This window comes from Zeugodacus cucurbitae, chromosome 3, assembly GCF_028554725.1.
Source record: "Zeugodacus cucurbitae isolate PBARC_wt_2022May chromosome 3, idZeuCucr1.2, whole genome shotgun sequence".
Lineage (NCBI taxonomy): Eukaryota > Metazoa > Arthropoda > Insecta > Diptera > Tephritidae > Zeugodacus > Zeugodacus cucurbitae.
In genome coordinates, this window is record NC_071668.1 from 74,165,742 (window position 1) to 74,190,036 (window position 24,295).

Genomic DNA, 24,295 nt, shown 5'->3' on the forward strand with positions numbered 1-24,295 from the left:
TAGTTTGTAATTCCTAGAATTAACTGAGGTTAGAATGAAAAGAAGTAAGATAACCTCAAAAACATTTCATTTTCTCGTAATTTGTTCCGTGTAGTTTTGTTCACTTAACAGTTGTTTATAAGAACTTACAATAATTGAGGTTAGAATGAGAAGAAGAAATAATACTTTTATTTCTACATTTTACCTTCTCATATCGTTTTCCACAAGTGTTTAATTGTTCTGTTCACTTAACAGTTATTTATAAGAACTTAAAATAATTGAGGTTAGAATGAAATGAAAAATCTAGTTTCGGAAAAAAAAACTTTCTTTTTTGTTCTTAGGATTTAGATATTAAAAATTTAATATATTTTATTTAATATCACACTTTATTAATAACAAAATATTTATTTTCTTCCACTTACAGCCTTATGGTATTAGCTGAACTCTTCAGTTTGGCCCTCTACTTGATATCTTTGGCTGTGTTGCACGAGTATTTCGGTGAGTTATAAATTTATAGCAATTATTCACTAAAATAAAATATTAATTTGTTTCTCTCTCTCTCTCTCTCTTTCTCTCTCTCACCACATTTAGATTGGGAGTTCATCTGGTCGTATGATTTCCTTTGGAAGGTCTCCATAATCACACTAGTATCCTGCTTCCCTTTGTATATTATAAAATTCTTGCGCAAAAAATGTTCGCCGCCCTCATATTTAAAGTTGTCGTAAATTGTTGGCGAAGGGAGCGTTATTTATTATTATTTTTTTTTTAAACACACACACACACACACACAAAATGTGCATATGTATATGATTTTTCATTTATAACCCGTGTTTTTTTTTTTTTTTTTTGTTATTTGCGCATAAGTAATCTACGCTTTAAGTTGACACATGCTGTTAAGTACATTTCGTTTGCCTTTTAGATTTTACGAATATTTTATATTTTAGTATATATATGTATATGAATGATAAGCATTTGAAGAGTCAAATAATAATTTAAATATTTAAGCATATAAAAAAATGTCGATTAGTAAAAATAAATATAATAAAAATAATTAAAAAAAAATGGTATTTCGTTTAATAAGGCGTCACAGTTTACTGTTATTTTATTGCTATAAATTTTTATTTAATTTTTTCATGTGGATATTTGTTAGAAAGTTTTTAATAGTTGCTTTGTAACAACAACAGTGTTGAATTGTTATTTCAAAAATGCATTTTTTTGTTTAAAAATATTTTATTATAATTATTTTTTAATATAAATGCTTTTACATATTAAACAAGCGTATTATTGTTGCATTGATTTTATGTATATTTTTACAAAAAACAAAAAAAAATATTTTTAACAATTAAATAAGTCAGATACGCTCGTATTAAAAAAAAAAGTTATGAAAAAAAACCAGCGAGTGTTAGTATGAGTCTACTCGCTCCTCTTTATCGCGCTCACTGTATGTTTAGAAGAGGCAAAATATTGAAAGATAAATATTGAATGAAAAATGCAGAACTTGGAAGCTTATAAATCAGACTGTGTTGTTAGTTGGTAACTTATGTACGTCGTAGGTGATTTTAAACAAAATATAAATAAATATTAATTCATAATATATATACATGCATACATATTTAATTGATATCAATAATTATTGGCATAACTGTGTAGATAACGACTGGCAAACAAATGTGTGTCAACAATTTTTCAATATAATGTTAAAATTCTAATAAAATATTGTTAATTATATGCATTAATTAGGTTAATGGCAACAGTGAAGCGTTGGAAAAAAATTAATTAAATAACTGCAGAACAAAGAAATAAAAGCAAAGTATGTATAGTGTGAGATAGCTAAGATAGTTGCAATGAAATAAAAAATAAAAATAAATTGTATGCAAATAAAAAACCTTTTAATGCAGTAGGCAGTTTATTATAATTTTTTCTCTTTTTCCCCCTCTAATTCATAAAAAAATATAATTATTATTATTATAAAAAATAGAAATATGCAAGGCTAAATTTCATTTTCATATGTCAAAATGTTTTTTTAATGTAATTAAAATAATTTTATTTTTGACAATTTTAAATGTAAAAAAACTACAGAAAGAAAAAAATTGCAAACAATTTTGTTAACTATCCTTTTTTATTATCAAAAAAATTTTGAAAGAAAAATATTGAAATACAGGGTAAACAAAAAGGAGTGAAGACAGTGTTAAAAATCAAATAATAAGTATAAAAATTTTCAAACAAAAAATAGTTTCTCAAATTTTACTCAGACATTAAAAAATAGCAAATATCTTAGCTTAAGTGGTTATATAGTATGTATGTACATATGTATGTTGAAATCGGTAAAAAAATCGTATTTTTTTATTCCTTAATCTAAAAGTATACGTTCTTAATACCACACACACCTAGTGTAATGGCCTAAAAAAAATGTGATTTTTGGGAATTTTTATTCAAAAAATTACTTTATCTTTTAAGAATATATTTATACATGTTTCAAGAATATACAGTGAAATTTTTGAAGAAAAAAATTAAATATTTTTTAAGTTATAGTCGATCTCCAACGGCGCGAAAAAAAGGTCCTTCACTGCTGCAGTGATTCCGGCCTTCTCCGTGGATGAAATCTAAAAAAAAATTCTCCTTAAACTAGATAATATTGTCTGTACAATGACCTCCAAAAAAAAAAATTAAAAATTGACAATATGGCGGCGTTTTAAAAAAAATAGTCGAATTTGACCCAAAATTTTGGTCGTTTTTGGCCTGCCAAAATTCGATTTTTTGATCAGATCAAAAATCGATAGGTCATTGTACGAAGAACTATATAAAGAACATGTAAAAAAAATTCGAGAGTGTTCGGATCATTTGTTTTTGAGCAATCACTGCAGCAAATTCGGAAAATGCTGTTTCGAGAAAAACGCGTTTAAAGATAAAATGATCGTTTTCATTGTTACCGAGCGGCTGCTCATTAAATTTCTATAACTCAAGAACTATTTGAGATATCGATGAAATTTTAATATGTTATTTTTAAAGGTGTAATCTACCGAAATATGAAACAAAAAAAAGATTTTTTTTAAATTTCACACTAGGTGTGCCCCTTAAGAATGTTATCTTAAATTTTTATAGAGTTTTAAAGTAGAAGTAAAGTTATAGCGTTTTGCTTCTTGCTCCGCTACACTAGACAAAAGTGTACTTGAAACAATGAATGCGTTTATTTGGAAATCATGTTTTTTCGAAAACGCCATTTGTGGTGACTTGGATTGCCGAAAGAGTTTTCAACCGATTTAAATTTTTTTTCGAATTGTTCGTAATATATTTGGCGTGTCCTTGAACGATTTCTTTTTTTTTTCGTTTAAATTTTCATAACAATGTTATGAGTTTTTCAATTTCATCAGATAAAAAAAGTAGCAGTTTTGAGAAAATTCTCCAAATTTTTTTCTCATTTCAATGAATCGTTCAAGGACACCATAAGTCCCCATACTTATAAATTTTGTTTTTTTTTTTAAGCTTTCAGTTGTGCTGACTGGAGTCGTAGTCACAGCAAGCCTCTTTGAATAAAACGCGTTTTGTGTAAAATGTCATAACATTGAAAATTATTGGTATTTTTTATGTCCTTGAGCTGATTTTACAGATTAGACATTGTACTACGCAAGACGTATACCAAGTATTCAAATAAAATATGGCTCTGCACCTCTACAGAAAAACAAAATTTTTCCCATTTTCTCACAGCTTAACATAGATAAATAACCCCTTATTTTTTGGTTATATGTACATATTACCAACAACTTTCAAAAAATAATCACAATTTTAAACTATTGAAAAATTACAAAAGCTCGCATTATTATTTTTTTATTTTTATTCTTTTATTATTATTATTTTTATTTTAAATATTATATTTTTACTATTTCCTATATTTTTTTCTTACCAATTTTACGCATTTTTTGCTAGCTTTTGCAGTTTTCGAGTTAAAGCCACTGCGCCAATACAATAATCAAGCTAATGCTAAAATAATGCAAAAAAAAACAAATTTACAAATGAAAAAAATGAATAAAAATTTAATGATACAATGCTGAAAATATTAACTAAAACAGAAAAATCGAATTATAATGACCTAAAGGCATATAAACACATACCTATGTACATATACACAGTTAGTTATGTCATAATATGCAGTATTTTAAATATTAATGAAAGCAAGAAATTGAAAAAGATTATTAATTAAAAAGGAAACAAACAAAAAAAATATTCAAATCTAATGGCAAGTTATTAAAGTGCGAAAATAATTGTGAACTTACATAACTGATAAATGTAAAAAAAAAAATCATTAGATTTTGTAATATAGTTAATAAAAAAATATTCTTAGTTGCTAAAACAAACAAACAATTAATGCGAAAATGAGTCAGAAATTATTTTCAATAATAAACTAAAATCAATAAATACAAGCTATGACTAAAATGTAAAAAAATGTGTTTATTTTTTTTAATTCTCAATTTTAAAAAAGATAAAAAGTGAAAAAAAATATTTAATTTTACAGAAAAAATTAAGAAAATCATAAATATTTAAATTCGTTAGTAAGAAATTCAAAATAAAATAGGTGATTCGGTTTCGATCGAAAAATGGTACGATACGATCGAAAAATTTTACGTTGAAATCATTGAAACCGTATCGAAAATTTTATGGTTAATTTTATGAAAAAATTTCGAACGTAGTGAACTCACTTACCAACTTGATAAAATACATACCGTGGCTAAGAGATGTCGCTAATTTTGAAATCATTGAATTCGCAAAATCTTAAATTATGGTCGAAAGCTATCTGTTGGTGAGTGAGTAGCGGAAATATAAGAGAAATAAACCATTTCGAAATTTTTATGTAAACAATTACTACTAGTCTGACGGACTAATTATGTTTGAAATTGATATTTTAGAGAGAAAAGAGACAAAAAAAGACTAAAAAAAATTAATTTGTGGTGTTTAAAAATGATAGAACGCTGTCCCCCGTAAATTGCGGAAGAGTTTTTTCAAAAACCTACAGGCGAATTAAATACTTTTTGGGAAGAAATTTGTCAATAGTTAAACAGCGTAGGCTCTACAATTCAGGACAAAACTGGATGAAAGAAAATGTGTAAAGGCATTATATATATATATATTTGGCGTAGGAACAGCTTTAAGCGATTATAGCCGAATCCATCAGAGCGCGCCACTCATTCCTCATTTTTGCTTTTTGGCGCCAACTGGAAACACCAAGTGAAGCCAGGTCACTTTGCACTTGGTCTTTCCACCGGAGTGGAGGTCGTCCTCTTCCGCGGCTTCCTCCAGCAGGTACTGCATCGAATACTTTCAGAGCGGGTAATTGCTATTCGAATTTCTTCATGGTCGGGTAATGGAACATCTATTCCATCGTAATCGATTGGGGAATCGGGTTCGCCATCTCCTGGTGTTGTACTTTCACTGCCATTGAGCAGGTCGGAGAAGTGTTCCCTCCATAATCAAAGTATGCTCTGGACATCCGTTACCAGATTACCTCCTCGGTCCCTACATGATAATGCTCCGGTCTTGAAACCTGCTGTAAATCGCCTCATCTTTTCATAAAATTTTCGAGCATTACCCATGTCGGCCAGCTTTTCAAGCTTTTCATACTCACGCATTTCGGCCTCTTTCTTTTTACGTCTGCAAATGCGTCTCGCTTTCCTCTTCAGTTCTCGATATCTATCCCACCCCGAACGTGTTGTGGTCGATCGCAACGTTGCGAGGTAGGGAGTATGTTTTCTCTCCACTGCGGAACGACAACTCTCATCGTACCAACTGGTTTTTTTGCGTTGCCGGAGACCAATTGTTTCGGCTGCAGCGGTATACAATGAGTTTGAGATGCCGTTCCACTGCTCCCTTATATCGAGATGCTGATGAGTGCTCTCAGAGAGCAGGAGTGCAAGTCGAGTAGAAAATCGTTCGGCTGTCGGTTGTGATTGCAGCTTTTCGACGTCGAACATTCCTTGTGTTTGTTGACGGGCGTTCTTTGCTGCACAGAGGCGAGTGCGTATCTTTGCTGCTACTAGATAATGGTCCGGAAGGCATTACGTGTATATATTATGGGTTAGTTATAGGGTGACACTGATTTTAACCCATTCGATCCCATTATACTCGCTTTTGTACAGAAAAAAAACGCTACAGAAAATTTGTTTTTCTGTACCCAAGCGAGATCAATGGTATCGAATGGATTAAATTTGTAACAAAAAAAAAAAAAAACAAAAACGTACAACGCATAACAGGAGGTGGGCCCCTCATTTAAGTAAATTTAAGTTCACTGGATGATGAGGTCAGTTTTAATTTTTTTTTAAACGAAGCAAAAAGCACATACAACTTAATCTATCGAATTTGTAGCGTTTGTCGATAAAGGTTTATAAAACAGTTTTACGTTTTCACTTTGTGGTAAAGCAGTTTATCGCCGGAATCAATGATTGCATGAACATTTTCGAATGAAAATCCTTATGGTATCGAAATCGAATTCGCTGCGGAATTAATGATTAATTTTCGAATCCTAGTACTCAATGTATAATTTACGTTTTCGAAATTCAAGATTTTCAAGGTAGATAGTCAACACATTGGCATAAGATGTCTGGAAATGTCTTAGGTCAGATACAAGTCGGAGAACATTCCGGTTATATAGGCTCGAACGGAAAAAAATTTGCTTTTTGAAAGCGTGGAATTTGAAAAAAAAAAGAATTCGAAAAATGACTCCGGCAGTAGTCATTACCAAAGTATGTTTGAGGAATGCTGTCGAGTTGTTCCACCTTAGGCGGAAAAAAACTGTTCCGTTCTACTTACTTAGACCCGACAATCGTGAGTTCAAAAGTACTAATTTTCTCGAGTGTTATCTTACCAATATATGTAGTTTGAATAAAAACACGAATTTCACATATATATATATGTAAGTTTTTGGTTTAATATAATTTATTTTCACTTTTTATCTCAATTGTATTTTATTGCTAAACTAGTCGTGTTGTTTTTTTGTTTTGTTCTTGTATTGGTTTGTTCTTCGTTTCTGATAAACTGAGTTTAGTTAGTTGTTCATTTTGCGCTCGCTCACATAAAGTGTACTCGTTATATAGTACGGCGCATATCATATGTAACTTATGCATATTTATGTAATCAATTGTAAATAATTTTATTTATCAATTTGCTTATTATATTTGCAAATACTATATATGCAATGCATTTTAACGCGCTTACAATTTGGTTTATCATATTGATACATACTAAGTCATACTATGGAGCAGTATGTATTACCCTCGTCATCTCGCTAGTTTTGCACGAGTTGCTGAGTGTGTAATAACAGTTGTAATTTTCGAATAGTTGTAGAACAGTGTGTCAACAATAGTACAATTTCTTTAAAATTTTCAAAAGTAAGGTGCTTAATTGTTTTACTGTTTAGTTGGTAATCTGAATTAATTTCAATTTTATTTTAGTTTTTTCTTTGATAGTTTGGTTGTGTTTTCTTGGTTTGGATCGTTTTGTTGTTTGGAATTTTTTTGTTGTAAATAAGTTTTGAATTTTTTTTTGCAATATTCGTTTGATATTTGTGTTGTTTTTATGAATTGTTTGGGTTTAGTTAATACTTGTAAGCAATTATAAATGACATACATACTTATTATGTAATTTTTTAATTTATTATATATAATTTACTGTTTATTTGTATCTAATATGTTTTACATTTTCTTACAAATTACAGCTGTTTAAATTTTTTAAATATTTTTGTTGTTTTGGTGCTTGTTTTTTGTTCTTTATTTATTTGTTTAATTGTTTTGTTTTTAATTTATTTTTTGCAAAATTCTATATTTTTAGTAGTTCAAATTATATATTTAATTTATTATATTCTATTTATTTATATATATGACCTTAAAGTATACTGTAAACTATTTTTTTCTAATTTTATTCATCCCTTTTATTGTTTTTATATGCTAAGTAAATATCAATTATATATTTCAATCAACTTAAACAACTTTATAATGTACTATTTAAATATGTATTTATTTATATATATATTTTTTACTTCATTGGTTGTACTGTTACTATTTGATTTTTTTTGTGAGAAATTATTATATTTGTTAAATATTATTTATTACATTTAAATTTTTTTATTTTCTGCATTATTCAAATATATATTTTAACACACAGTGGGTACACCACATTATTACTATTTAAAAAAAAAATATATAAAAAAATTAATAATATTATAAAAAAAAAACACAAAAAATAATATATTAAAAAAATTATGAAATAAATGAAATTAAAAAAAAAAAACAAAATAAATATTTATTTTTTTAATAAAATATAAAAAAAATATTTTTTTTAATAATTTTTTTTTTTAATAAAAAATAGTTTTTTTATTTATAAAAAAAAACACAAAAAAATAATACATTAAAAAAATTATGAAATAAATGAAATTAAAAAAAAAACAAAATAAATATTTATTTTTTTAATAAAATATAAAAAAAATATTTTTTTAATACATTTTTTTTTAATAAAAAATAGTTTTTTATTTATAAAAAAAAACACAAAAAAATAATGCATTAAAAAAATTATGAAATAAATGAAATTAAAAAATAACAAAATAAATATTAATTTTTTTAATAAAATATAAAAAAAAATATTTTTTTAATAAATTTTTTTTAATAAACAATTTTTTAATAAAAAAATTTTTATTTATAAAAAAAAAATATTTATTTTATAACAAAAAATAAAAAAACATGTTTTTTTTTAATAAAAAATAGCTTTTTTATAAATAAATAAAATAAAAAGAATATTTATTTTTTTAATAAAAAATAAAAAAATGTAAATTGTTTTTAAATAAAGTTTTTTTTAATAAAAAAATATTTTTTTTTATAAATAAATAAATAAATAAAATAAATATTTACTTTTTTTAATAAAAAAAAATATTTTTTTTTAAATAACATAATTAATAATTTTTTAATAAATTTTTTTTTTAATAAAAAATAGTGTTTTTTATAAATAAAAAAAAAATATTTATTTTTTAATAAAAAATAAAAAAAAAATGTTTTTTTTTAATAAAATTTTTTTAATATTATTTTTTAATAAAAAATAGTTTTTTTTATAAATAAATAAAATAAAAAAATAATAATTTTTTTAATAAAAAATAAAAAAAAGTAAATTGTTTTTAAATAAAGTTTTTTTTAATAAAAAAATATTTTTTTTTATAAATAAATAAATAAATAAAATAAGTATTTATTTTTTTTAATAAAAAATAAAGAAATATTTTTTTTTAAATAAAATAATTAATAATTTTTTTTAATAAAAAAAATATTTTATTTTTTAAATTTTTATTTTTATTTAAAATTTTTTTAAACATTTTTTAATTAATATAAAAATAAAATAATTTTAATAAAAAAAATATTTAATTTTTTTTAATTTTTTGAAATGTATGACATTTGTGTTTTTGGCAGGACCCTTTTGTTTGCAACCATGAACCTTGTTATATTTTTGTTTTTTTTTTTACCAACTAACTGTTTAAAGCTATACTTGTTCGACACACTGTACTTGTATGATTTGTGATTGTATGAATTCCCAACACGTTTATTTTATAGTATATTTTATCAACACTATTTATATTTGTATTTACGCTAACTGTATGTGCTCAGCAGCACTGTGTTTATTTATGTTTATTAAATTTTTTTTTTTATAATTTATTTTAATGTGTTTAGGTAGTGCATAATTGCGTGACTTTGCTGACTGACATCACCATGAGGTAAACTTTTTTCGGTTTTCTGGTTTTTCATTTTAGAATTTCTGTTTTATTTCGTTTGATTCGTTTATTGTATACAGGCAACAACAACAAGTTGGTTATTTAGGCTTAAAGCGAAATATGTTTGAATACATTCCAATATATTTAGATATACTGTGTATATGTGGTTAGTTGATATGTGAGTATTTGAAGATGATGAGATTGAAAGAAAGAGTAGCGTGTGACAATACACGCGTTGAAAAGTAATAACAATAAGGAGAAGACTAAATCAAAATATGTAGTCCCTCAGACTAAAATCAAATTAGTTAGTCAAGCACACAACCTTTTACGCATAACATTTGACTTTTCCGATATTCTGTTTAAGAATTTTGGCATTGTCTTTTCTTCTCAAAAACACATATTTTTTATTAAATATTTTTAATAAAATTGAGCATTTTGTTTTTTTTTTTTTTGAAAAATCTCTCGCAGTAATTTTTGCAAACAATTTCAATTCTTTTTTACCCAAGTCGCACACCTTTTTTGACATTTTTCAAATGAAAAGTAGTAATGGAAATTTAAAAATCGCATTTTTAATAATTTTTAGTTTTAAAAACCTCTGCTATCAAATTTATTACGGTGTGTTTGAAAAGTTTTGAACCAGAAATAATTTTTTTTATTTATTTTATTGTTGTTTTGAGCATTATATTATTTAATTTCATTTATTTTCTTTAATTTTCAGTAATTAAATTAAATTAATTAATATTTTGAAATTATTTAAATTTTGAACTCTCTTCTGCAATAATTTATTTATTTTTTTTTTCTGTGTATTATTTTATAAGTATTAATTGCATTTGTATTATTTATTTATTATTTTCCACGTAAACTTGTAATCAGTCTATATAAAATTTTATTTATATATATAATACTATTTTTCATGAATATTTCTTACTCGCTTCGAAATACTCGAAAATCTTTAAAATCATAAAAAATAAAAAATAAATGTTTTTTTATACTGTTCAAAAACTTTGCTGTTCAACTGTAGCTGTTAAAAATTTATTAAATTTTCTATTTCAAATATTATAATACAATAATTGATTATTTCATTAGCTGAATTGTATAACTTTAAGGTGCACTGTCTAAAGGGTTGTGAAATACTGATTTTTTAATACTTATATTAAGTAATACAATTTCGCTTATTTTCAGAATTATTATTCATTTACATACATAGTAATTGTGAGCATTTTTTTAAGTTCTCAGTGTTCGTGTTTCTGAACATTAAAATGAAAGCAGTGTTCGTAATTTTACTTAAAAATAATTGAACACATTCTTCTTTTTTGCGTGTTTAAAATGCCTAAATTTATACGTCGAATTTAAAGGGTATTTACTTGGGAAACTAATGCCGGGTTTAAACTGTGTCATTTTTGAGGGAAATTTATATGAGACAACCACTATGTTGGATATATAATTTCGGGATTTTTGTTATGTATATTTCTATATAGATGTAGTCAATCAAAAAATACAATTAATTAGTTTTTTTGAAGTGTAAAAATATTATTTTTTTAAGTGCTATTAATCAGAAAGTAAAATTATAACCTAAAAACAAGAAAAAACGTTAACTTCGGCTGTACCGAAGCTAATATACCCTTCACAGGTGCATTTCTTTGTCAAATTTCGTGAAGATACCACGTCAAATGCGAAAATTTTCCAAACAATACATTGATTCCGATCGTTCGGTTTGTATGGCAGCTATATGCTATAGTGAACCGATCTGAACAATTTTTTCATAGATTAAATTATTTCTATGAGCAATAACTCACACCAAATTTCGTGAAGATACCACGTCAAATGCGGAAGTTTTCCATACAAGCCCTTGATTCCGATTGTTCAGTTTGTATGGCAGCTATATGATATAGTGAACCGATCTGAACAATTTTTTCGGAGATTAAATTATTTCTATGAGCAATAACTCACACCAAATTTCGTGAAGATATGTAGTAAAATGCGGAAGTTTTCCATACAATACATTGATTCCGATCGTTCGGTTTGTATGGCAGCTATATGATATAGTGGTCCGATATTGGCAGTTCCGACAAATGAGCAGCTTCTTGCAGAGAAAATAACATCTGCAAAATTTCAAAACGATATTTTAAAAACTGAAGGACTAGTTCGTATATATACAGACAGACGGACAGACGGACATAGCTAAATCAACATACTGATCATTTATATATATACTTTATAGGGCCTCCGACGCTCCTTCTGGGTGTTACAAACTTCGTGACAAACTTAATATACCCGGTTCAGGGTATAATTAAAATTGAGGTTAAGAATGAAGTGAAATTAAGTTTGTCTTTAATAATGTGATGCTAATTGTATGCTGTATGTGAATGTGAGGTAAATCTGCTTTCTTCTGTAAATTCTTGTTGACTTCTATAGGGTGTAACAACAAGGAGTTGCAATTTTTGTTTTCAGAAAAATTTCAAAATTCACTTACTCACGTGCTATTGAGTTATTTGACAGCTGTCAAACTGTAAGTTGTCAAACGATTATCTGTCAGTATTCAGACCTTTTACACGCATTGCACCACTTGTTGTTCCACTCTATATACATTAATATTTTGTGTTTTCTCAAATGGCTTCAATTATAATATTTTATATAAAAAAATTTATATTTTAATTTTCGAAAATATAATTTTCTTAATTTTTGAAAAAAAAAAATATTATTTTCAAATAAATTCATGTTGTTTAGTGGACGATGGTGCATTTTAGTGTGATTTTTTTTTTTTTTGTTTTCAACGGTAGTTTAATATTTTGTATTTTGTAATTTTAATTTTCAAACTGTTTTAGCGCTATGGTAATACATATTTAACACATTCTCTTGACGAGTTTTACAAATATTGCATTGTATTGTTTTACTTCATATATATATGTATGTATGTATGTTTTACAGTTATTTTACTATTTCATATATTTTCACAAATAATACCTTTGGTTTGGTGCTTGCTTTGGAATTTGTTTTTTTTTATTTTGGTGAGTTTTAACTGTACTTATTTTAAATGTTTACTGTTTGCTATTTAATTTACGCACAACACTTGCTGCAACGGTTGGAGAGGTTTCTTAAAATATTTTTAATTTTTTTATTTTTATGTTTTTTTTAATTTTTTTTTTGAAAACTCGCTTTTATGTCATGTAAATATATATTAATACATTTAATATATATATATTATTAATATATATATATATAATATTAATACATTTAATATATATACATATATTATTAATATATATATATATATAATATTATTACATTTCATATACATATATGTATATATATATTTTTTTTTTTACATATATTTAATAACTTACAGCTAATCACTACCACATTGCTAACAAATTTCAATTTTTTTTTTAACATTTTTGTTTTTGCTTTTTTTTAACAATACAATATATAGTATCTTTTTTAACATTACGGTAATGCTAAATTAAATTTAGTATTTTTTTTTGTTGCTTTTGATTACATGTTATATTGTTTTTATTGTTATGACGTTGCCATTCACATGCTAAGCATTAATTTTTTTTTATAATTTTATTTTTTTCAATTTATTTCTCAATTAATATTTTATATAATATTTGCAAATATGTTTAATAGTAATTGTTGTTGTTTTCGGGTTTTTACTTTAGTCAGCATTTTAGCAACATTTTTCTTGTACGTACTGCAAGTATGATCTTCTATAAGCCAAGTAAAAAATAAATCGGCTTTTCAGCTTCCCATGGAATTTATGCTTACATGCTTACACATACACATACATAAATTTGTGTATATTTTCTTTTTCCACAATTCTGTGTTTTTATGTTTTTCCCAGTTTAAATTTGCATATTTATTTTTTATTTTTTTTTCAATTATTTCTTTTCACCATTAATTAATTAATTATTTTTTTTTATTTGTTTTTTACTTTTGTGTTATTGTTTATTGTAATTCTGTAATTCTGTCGTTCCAACTATTCCTAAATAAATACAGTACAAGCGCTAACAAATTTACATCTTTTGAATATTAAAGGCCTTTCTACGTTTCAACTACGTTTTGCTTACTACTCACACTAGTTGCATATACATATATACTTAGTACATATTTTTTATTGTTTTCATTTTCATTTTCCATGAATATCTGTATATATACTATATATGGTTCCTGCACCGATATACCAACTACACACTATGCACAACAATCAATGATATACATACAAATCTTTTGTTATATAAATATGTATTTTACCCGCAGATATGAACATAGTAGAATTGACAACCGATTAATTTTTGTTTCTTGTGAGAATTATTTAAAATTAAGAAGCAAAATTATATGAAAATATTTTTTAAATAAAAAAAGAATTAAAAATAAAAAAATTCAAACTTTTAAATGTAATAATAATTGAACTAGTTTTACTAAATGCGAAAGAAATTTTTTAGGCTTGCATATTTTTATATATTAAAATATTAAATGAAAACATTCAACAAAAATCAAAAAATTTAAAATTAAAAATAAAAAATTACAAATTTTTAAAATAATACTTGTTACTAGTTTACTATATGGAAATGAAATTTTTTAAGCTTGCACATTTTTATATTTTCATTTTATATAAAATGTTTCATAAAATTTTATAATAATAAAAAAATATATAATTATTAATATATAAGAACAAATTTAGAAATATATAATATATTCTTTTTAATTTTTGGAAATAAAAAAATATTTTTTAATAAATATTTATGTTTATGCATTTTATGCTTCAAATTTAATAACATAAACTCTTAAATGAGTTATTACTTTTTACGATATTTATGGTATTTATTAATTAATTTTTATTCAAAAAATATTTTTCCAATCATTAATAAAAAAATATTTGAAATATTATTAAAAAAAATTAATAACTAAAACCTATGGAATATTGTTTTTTACTATATTTATTGTAAAATTTATTATGAATAGAAAAAAATTAATTATGGTTTAATTTTTTGCCTCAAATATATAAAACAGAAATATTGATTGGAAGTTAAATGGTTTTAAAAAATTATTTAATATCGTTATGAAAAAAATAAAATGTTTTCAGAATATTTTATGTGAAATCATTATTTTTTCTTGTAATTTTACTAAATATTGGCTATTTTTGCTAAAAAATAAATGTTATTATATCTAAGTTGTATTTAGTAAAATATTATTTAATTTTTTTCAATAATTTATAATTCATTTTTGCATTTTATGCATAAATTATTGTACTCAATACATAAAACATACGGAATAAACTATTTTTAACTCATTTTTCAGGTATAAGGCAATGCGTTACATTTGGAATGTTTTAAAAAAATTGCAACTGATTTTGGATTGTTTTTTTTTTTAATTTAAAATATAAAACAGAATAATGAAGCATTATTTAAAATATTAAACCAATTTTTTTTTAAATATATATTTCATTTAACTAGCTAATTAATTAATTATTAACAAAAGCATTTAAAAAAAATGTATATATAATACAATTATATTATTTGAAAATTAAGAAAAAAATTTAAATATTGGTCTACAACTTTGCTTCTGCCGTTTTTTATTGTAAATTTAAGGTTTTTTTCACTTTGGACAGCCTCACCGTACGTATCCGAAAGCATGAGATGAGTCTCAGCCGCACTTTTCTTAAAAATGAAATTAATAATAATAAAAATATTAAAAAAGAAAAGCAAAATCTTCCGCAAATGTCGAGAATTCGGCTCGAAAAGTGACATTTTCAGTTGAGAATAAATTTGGGATGCAAACAGATCTCTACAAAATTTTGTTGGGTTAATGTTGACACAAATGTCAAAGATCGATATAAAACGATTTAATCGATTTAATCGACCAGTGCTTGGTCCTAGTGACGTTTATTGGAAAATGGTGGAAGCAAAGTTGTAGACCTAATATATATTTTATTTAACTAATTAATTATTAACAAGTATTTTTGAAATATTCTTAATTTATAGGTGTAATTGACATCTTACTTTTATATTCTTTATAACTAAGCTTTAGTAGAAGAACGTGAGCTAAAAAATTTCATAACCTCAAAATAAAATTAAATAAAATACTGCTACTGCTGAAAACAATTTTTAACTGTTTAAGTAAGCGTTAAAATGGTAATTTAGAAGCTATACCAGTGTGACACTTTAAAAAAAAACGATTTTTTTTGCTTATTCGATAGTTTATGCTTTCAAAAATATCCTGTGAAATCGGTAAGATCCTGTATTGAATAGTTTTTGAATGTCAGCATTCTAAAGAGCGACCGCTTGCAGGTATAAATCTCTATAGTTGAAACTTTAAATGCGCTTTTCTCGAAACGATATTTCTCAAAATTGCCGACATCAAAACTCAACGAGAAATTGACCAATCGACAAATTGAAACTGAGTATTCTTGAATATATTTACTATACAATGACCTACGATCCTTTTGATTGTTTGAAATTGTAATTAAAAAATCTAAAATTTTTTTTACCTTAAAAAACGACATTTTTTCAGAACAACGTTTTGTAAATTTTTGATATTTTTCGAAAATCGTAGGTCATTATATAGGACATATCTTCAACTTTAATACCATTTTTGAATTTTTTTGTTTCAGCTTCATTCGGCCGGCATCATGTCAGCAGTTAGGGAACTTTTTTTGGCACCTCCGAAGATAGCATATAACTCCGTTATTTTTCAATATTTTTGTAAAAAAATTATATGGAATTACGTTTAAAAAACTTCGAAACATACCATCGAGTACTTTCCTAAAAAAAATCACGAATATATAATCTTTCATGGGTTACACTGGTATAGCCGCTTAAGAAAATATGCTATTGACAATTCTGATATGTGCTACTAATTTGATTAATTTTATAAATCTATATAAATAAATTAGCTTCTGCGTGTTTCTCCAGAAATTCTATAAATTTATTTAAATAAAAAAAATTAACTAATTAAATATTAAAATGATTTTATTACGAAAATGTACTAAATTTCTTTAAAATCAATTGAATTAAATTTTTCATTTTCCTTTAACTCCTCTTCAATTCTCGCTTGCTGCTCTACTGCTACCACTTTCTCACTTATTACTAACAAAAAATAATTAATAATATTTCTAAATAATATATATTATATGTAATTAAGAAAAGATACAATTACGAACTCGGCTTTTAAAGGAACACATATGAAACGGCAAACAAGTCTCTAAACATCTGCTCTCCATAACCACAACTCTCTTCGGCATGCTACATTAACACTAACTTGTACGTTTATTTGTTTATAAAAATTATGCAAACCCACCATAGGCCCCATACCGCATTTGTATTCATATAAAATTTACTTCCATATTTCTTCAAGTTTTTTCTGCTTCCTTTTCTTTTTCAAATTTGTCTTCTGTTCCCCGATAGCGCTCGCATTTCGTTCACCATAAATGCAAACGACACAATACCCGACACCATAACAACGGAGCCACTGTGAACACTGTCTGTTAATAGTAATGAATTGAACCTAACACCAACACCAACAATGTGCGCACACATACAACAACACACACTCAAATAGTTACAAAAAACCCAGGCACACTGTGAGACGCCAACAACACAATAAAGCCATCGCTCGGCCAACGGTCGGTCGGCTCAACAGCATTTCGCGCATTCCGATTTGACTTTGGCGGCTGCTTCGAGCGCTGCGGCTGCTGCCTTCTCCGCCGCTTCGATGGCCGCTTGTGCTTCCGCCTTGGCATACGCTTCCGCTTCCGCTTCGGCTTCGGCGCGTCGCTTGGCCGCCTGACATTGCGCACAGTGTTTCTCCAAGAATTTCATGGACAAGTGGAACGTATATCGGTGCCGGGTACAACGCCTTTACATTTTATATTCCACAATCTTGTTTGGATTCAGGAATTGTTCGCGCTGTGCCGCATCCAAGTGGGCGACGGTGCGACTTAAGCCGGATGCGCTGCCAGTGCCGGGTGAGGAGTGCTTCTGTTGCTGTAGTTGTTGTTGTTGGTGTTGCGGCTGCTGCTGTGACTGCTGTTGTTGTGCCTGTTGCTGTTGCTGCTGCTGCTGTTGTTGTTTGTGTTGTTGTTGCTGTTGCTTATTTTGATTATTGTTTTCCGGTTGATAGTAGCCACCAGCGCTGAGCACACCGACATTCACGCCCGCCACAACGGGCTGCTGCTGATAGCCGGAATACTGCGGATAGTAAGGCGGTGTGGTGTGCTGTGTACCGGCACCTCCGCCACCACCGCTGCCTCCGCCGCCACTTACCATGACCACTGTTTGTACATTTCCGCCAGACTGATATTGTTGCTGTTGTTGTTGTTGTTGTGGCTGCTGCTGCTGATATTGTTGTTGTTGCTGTGGCTGTGGCTGTCCATGCTGATGCTGATGATACGTGCCGCGCGGCTGCTCGGAATGCAATATCGGATATTGCTGTTGATGCGAGTATTCCTGCGAGGTGCCGCCGCCCAGACGCGCCGTCGACTCATCGTGCAATCCCTCGCCCATGTCGCCGTCGCGGTTGTGCGCGCCGCGTATGCACAGTTTGGTAAAGAGCCAGACGCGCGTACGGTAGAGCAGATAGCAACAGAAGTGCACTACAAACACGAAGATTATGGCACAAACCGTGACAATTATGGCTTTGCCCGGTTTGGTCCAGTCCAGCATGGGATAAATGTAGACGTTGTTCTTTCTGTGAACAGAAATTGTTGAATCGTTTGTAAGGAGTATAGTATATGTAGTATATTGGTGTTGACTTGCGTATAAACAACGGTGTTGCAGTGGTTGGTGGGTGTGTGCAGAAAACTTAAGGGTGTTGTGGAAAACGAACCAAAAAGTGATGTGCAGGGTTGTGCCAGTTGAATTGTACGATTTCTTATAGTTTTAAACATTATGAAAAGTGCTTTTTACAATAAAAATTATAACTTAAAGTAAATTTAAACAACCAAGTATAACATAATAACGGGTGTCTACAAAACACCCTTTATAAAGAACATAATTGGTGTGTCGTAAGTAAATAAAACTCAAATAAATCATACATACATATATATTCGAAGGAAAAACAAAACAACCAAACATTGTAAACCGTTATATTTATATTTTTAATAAAATTTTATAGTACAATACTAAACAAACAAATAATATATATAGCTAAGTATCTTGTTATGGATCATAACCTATAAACTATATGTGTTCAAAAAATAACGGGAATTTTCGGCTTGTTTTTAATGTTTATTCGTTCATCTACATTAATATGGTCGCCTTCAAAATAGTCTCCATTCGAAATTATGCAATTATGCCAGTGCTTCTTTCAATCGTCATCAAACACTTCTCAAACTCGATTATTGGAATAACTTTGACCATTGACTTTTTAAGCGATTTTTCGTATGCTTGTAAAACGGCGGCATTTTTAGGGTTCTCTGTATCTTTGGAAATAAGAAAACGTCTCACGGTGGGACATATCTGGCAAATATGGAGGCTGGAGCATCGTCACATTATTGGTTTTTTGCGAAGGAGTCATGAACAAACGACGAAGTGTTAGCGCATGTAATGCAATTCGAGATATTTTTTCAAACTGCTAAGTGAAGAAAGACATCAGCAGAATGCTACGAAATGGCAAGTAACCCGCAGCATCATACGTAATGTTGGATTCTGCCGTCCCTTTCATCGGATCTGGGAATAACAAATGCTGAATTAACGGCCAACAAAGAACGTTCTGCCTACAATTGGGTCTGAGTAAACGAAAAAGCAATGGGTTTATGTTTGGCTAAAATCTGTAGAGCGAAATCGGGGACGATAAGCTGACTCTATATAAATGTCTCTGCCGAAACTGGTTCAAGAAGCATTCAATACGCTAATTTACGTTAATTGGACTTGTGGAACACAAGTATGCAATTAAATATTAATTTTCCTTTCCTCTTTTTCATTCTCGTTCTTGGCTTATCAGATATAGTTTGTTAACGCCGCCCCCGCCTAATTTCACTGCCACGTCTGTGTCGGAAGAGAGATCACTTCTTCGAAGCTTTTTCTAAGTCTTAATTCGAACGCAACCAAATATTTGAAGTTGCGCTCTTTCTTTTCTTTGCTTCTTCTTACTTCTTCCTTTGCGACATCTCAGCCGATCCAGACGTGGTAAGTGAAATTCCAATTTATTAAATAAAATTATAATTATTATAAAGAATATTTGTTCTTTTTTTTTGATTACTTTGTGTGGAATCATTTGCGCCCTCTATTTCCCCACGGCCAACTACAACCACGAAACGAAGCACACCGTACTCCACCACCTGAGCTAACATAGTTTATTCTTACAAACATTGAATTCAATACCAATATAGGCTATGAGTTAGCTAGGATATCCACTATTGAAAAAATGTTAGAAATAACAATAACGGAAACCTATATCGTCGTCTTCTTTCGACTCCCACTACTAAATATAAAGGAACTTACAAAATTACTAGTTATTTTACTATTTTTCTCCTTCAAATAAAGGGATCTACACTTTTTAAACCGACTCCGTTTGGCTAAGAAACTCTATGAAAGCTTTATCATGACAGAAATACCCTCGGAGATTCCAAATTGTGAGACAACACACAACAAATAAATATTAGAAAATATAGGATCGAAAACCGGTTGTTTAAATATCACCTCATGGTAGCAGCTTCAATTTATCTTCCAGTCAAGCATTATCATATCTCACAGAAGGACTCTGTGCACTGGCGAATATGATAAACGTAAAAAATAAGGTCTATATGAAGGAGCTGAAGTTTCATTCTGACTCGCAACGTTAAGAAACTTTTCAAAGTGGAGCAGTCTTATTTTAAATGTTTTAAAGACTGCAACTTTGAAGTTTATTACCATTATATAGCTTGTCTTAAGAAGATTTAAGATTTTTTATAAATAACATTTTTTAGGAAAAGAAAGTGCCTCGAGTAAATACAAAAATAAAATTTAAAAAGAAATATATAAAAAAGTGAATAAGTAATACAAAGAAATAAGACTACAAATCAAAAGTGTGAATGCGGTGCTCTTTAGTTTTGGTGAGAGCTCATGAAGCACCAGGCTCGAGTATACTAAAATTGCACTCGAAATTTGATGTTTTCAACATATACATAAGTGGACAATTTTGAGCAAAAAAACTTTGGTACTCACCTATCTGTGCCGCCAGCCAGGAAATAAATACCCGTAAATATGCCGTAAGCCAAGCCGATGCCGGTCGTAAAGTAGACATGACTCAATTTAATCGGATGTCCGACAATAGCTAAATCGATGAGCATAATCACCGAATTGAACACATGCACCATTATATTTAAAGCATCTATTTTGTGGATTTCTGAAAAATAAATCAAAAACTTAAGCTTCAGAGACCACACAAGCACTTCAAATCGCTCACCTGGATCATGCACCAATAGCCAATAGCACATCGTTATGATGAACGAATAGACGGTGGCACATGTGTATAGCACCCAGTAGATATGATGCAGGCGGCTCTTGCGCACCTGACGCACAACCTCGAAATCTTCACGTTCCACCATCATGCCCTGCGTTACAATCCACGCCGCCAGCCACGCCTGTACCGTACAAAAGAGCAGTCCCCAATGTGTCAAGTAGATCCACCATTTCGCATAGTGATTCTCGAAGTGCTCTTCAGTGCGTCCGATGTCAAGTAGTGAGCAAACGAGTGCGGCTAGGCAGGTAATTGCCGTTAGCCAGCGATAAAATAGATAGACTATGCGTACTTGGGTGTTGCGTTGCCACTGAGAGGGAGAGTGAGTAATAGAAAGAGAGCGAAATAGAAAGCATAACTTGAGAGAATCGACTATTTGAAAACTTACCTGACACAAGTAGAAGTTGTGCCGGTGCACATGCTCCGGCGTGAATTTGGGGAAACAACTGTTCCACAAACGGCTAACCATCATTCTATTTTGGCCGACGCAGGACGTCGGATCGTCGGTAATGTTGTTGAACTCCTCGCAACTGTCGTCGTGTTGTGGTAAACGCGTCGTCGTTGTACGTTGGTGGTAGTGTTGTATTTGGTGCTGGTATTGTTGTTGCTGCTGCTGTAGCTGTGGCTGTTGCTGTTGTGGTGACGTCTTGTTGCTGTGTACGGACAACTGCGGATAGAGAAAATCCGTCGGTGTCGGTGGCGGTGTCGCCACTGGTATTGGTGATTCGCTTGCGATACTATTCTCTGGTGCTGTGATCGTAAGCGCCGGATAGGTGAATGGACGCAATGACCGATTGAGCACAGGCGATAGTATCGGCTCTTCTTCTTCGTCAATATCGATATCGTCGAGTCCGACGAGTTCTGTGCTGCTGTCGAGATCGTAATTGAGATGGCTGGTGGTGGTGGTGTTGTAGTCAAGCCCGAAATCGAGTTCAAGTTCGAGTGCGCGCACAAGTTCGTCGTGTACGTCAGTTTCTGGTTCCGGTTCCGGTTCTGGTACCGGGATATCAAGATCTTCAAGATCCTCGACGTTAAGGCCCAAGCCAATGTCGTGACCAATGTGGTCAACGTCGTTAACGTCAACACCGACGCCGACGCCCACGTCGAGATCGAGATCAAGATCGAGTTCAAGATCAGTATCCGGCTCGGCCTCGAGTGCCGGCGATGGTACGCTGCAACGTGCTGCAACGTCCAATAGATAATCGGCAGCAAGACTGCTGCCACGTCGCGATGACGACGATTTGTATGCGTAAGCGCCAGAGTGTAGCGACGCGCGTTCGTAATCGTAGTCACTGGTGTCGAGATCAAGGCCCAGCCCCAGGCCAAGTCCCAAACCGTATGCGCTACTGCCGACACCACAACCGACCGAACTGCTGGCCGCTGTCGATGTGGAGGCGAGCAATGGGCGCGCGTGTGCAAGTGCCGCTGGCGAAGTGCGTCCGTATGTATGAGCGCCGGCAGTAAGGTAATTGCTGCCAACACTACCGCTAACACTGCCACTACCGCCGCTGCCACTCGAGTGATACCAACGATAGTTGCGTCCGATGGGCGTGAGACCGCCTACGCCGCTATCGCTGCCACTCGTGCCGAGATAAGCGCCGCCGTATGTCCCACCGCCGTATGAACCGTACGATCCGTATGCGCTATACGATGAACTGTGATGCGTCGGCGTGTGATGGTTCGAACTGCTCTTAGTTGTTGTTGTTGGTGGCGGCGGCGCCGTATAATAATGGCACGCTTGTTGTGCCTGTTGTTGTGACAGCTGCTGCTGCTGCTGCTGCAGTTGTTGCTTCTGTTGTTGTTGCTGCTGCTGCTGTTGTAGTTGTAGTTGCTGTTGTTGCAATTGATGTTGTTGTATAAGTAATTGTTGTTGTTGTAGATGATGTTGTTGATGATGCGAGTGCTGATGGAGATGTGTATATGAGGGGGCGGGCGAATGGGTCGGTGTGGAACGTGAACTGGTGATATTATAATTATGATTGTAGTTGTAGTTGTAGTAGTTGTAATGCTGTGGCAACTGCTGATACTGTGAATACTTCTGCTGGTACGGTTGATGCTGATACTTCTGATACTGTTGGTACTTCTGGTACTGTTGATACTGCTGCGGTATGGGGCCACTAGTTGGCTCTGGACGAAAGTAAAGCTGCGCGTAATCCAATGTGATGGTGTGGTGATGGATGGGTATGTGTTTATATGGAGGCGTTGTTACTGATTAAACGGCTTGGTGTGGATTACAAACGGTTTTTATTTTTCTTTTTTATAAATATATTTATGCTTCTATTGTATTGTATAACTTGATTTCTCGCGTTAATCACTGCAGTTGTTCAGTAAAAGACGCTTGCTCGTTTGCTGTTATGTCACTGGCGTCACTCTGTGCGCTGTTTAAACGGTCCTTTTATGCTGTACAAAACTGCAAGTATGCGTAGAAAAGAAAGAAAAATTCTATTAATTTGTTGTATCATGCGTGTAAAATTCTATAGAAATGTGTGCTTTACAATAACTGTAACAACAATAAAGTAATCTTATTACAAAATCATTATTGTTACGCATACGCCATGTAGTTCACACGAAGAAGAAAGGATTATGCATTATGCAATATTTAATTAACTTTGATGGCAATCTGTTTATATTTGCTAATGAAACAACAAATGGCGGATTAGTGAGATGCTGTCCTTATGCGCTATAAGTAATACTTTGTATGACGCGCTCAGCAAATTTCATAATCAACAAAATTTATATAAAACAAGGGTGTATCTGAACACTTTATATTCTCTCGACTTATTTATTTAATTTTATTATGAAAATACACAATTTTACCTGTGTAATCGACATAAAGCCGACTAGAATAACGTAAATCATTATATATTATATAATATATAAGGGCTCGGTTATTTCATGGACCGATTTCTGTCATTTCAATGCGCTCAATTAATTTTGGCAAAATATCTCACTTAGTCACTAATATGAAGCTCACCGGCTATTTAAAATAAAAATAATAATATTAGGTGTATGGGAGGTAGGGGAAAAAATTTCCCTCTGAATTTCTTTAAATATCTCTGAGGTTTGTCGGTAACAAATATCCATTGACAATGAGGTTTTAATGTTCGATATATGGGGCCTTGAAAAGTTATAGTCCGATGTCGACAA

At 30.2% G+C, this 24,295-nt stretch overlaps 2 protein-coding genes across 4 annotated transcripts in view; one reads left to right on the forward strand and one right to left on the reverse strand.

The window, feature by feature from the left end:
* The window catches only part of LOC105219400 (probable phospholipid-transporting ATPase IIB), a 38,023-nt gene extending 34,001 nt beyond the window's left edge, over positions 1 to 4,022 (forward strand). For all 3 annotated transcript variants that reach the window (XM_011195506.3, XM_054227691.1, XM_054227692.1), the window contains 2 exons: positions 404 to 477; positions 571 to 4,022. In XM_011195506.3, the coding sequence (XP_011193808.1) occupies positions 404 to 477; positions 571 to 704 (208 nt within the window). In that variant the 3' untranslated portion in view covers positions 705 to 4,022. The remainder of the gene's footprint in view (positions 1 to 403; positions 478 to 570) is intronic.
* A 10,797-nt stretch (positions 4,023 to 14,819) lies between these two features.
* LOC105219967 (uncharacterized) lies at positions 14,820 to 23,360 on the reverse strand (the record flags this gene model as incomplete). Its single annotated transcript, XM_029045463.2, has 4 exons — positions 14,820 to 18,397; positions 20,854 to 21,034; positions 21,095 to 21,458; positions 21,537 to 23,360. Coding segments are annotated over 4 exons (3,198 nt in total), but the record flags the coding sequence as incomplete, so codon positions are not given.
* Between the last annotated feature and the right edge of the window lie 935 nt (positions 23,361 to 24,295).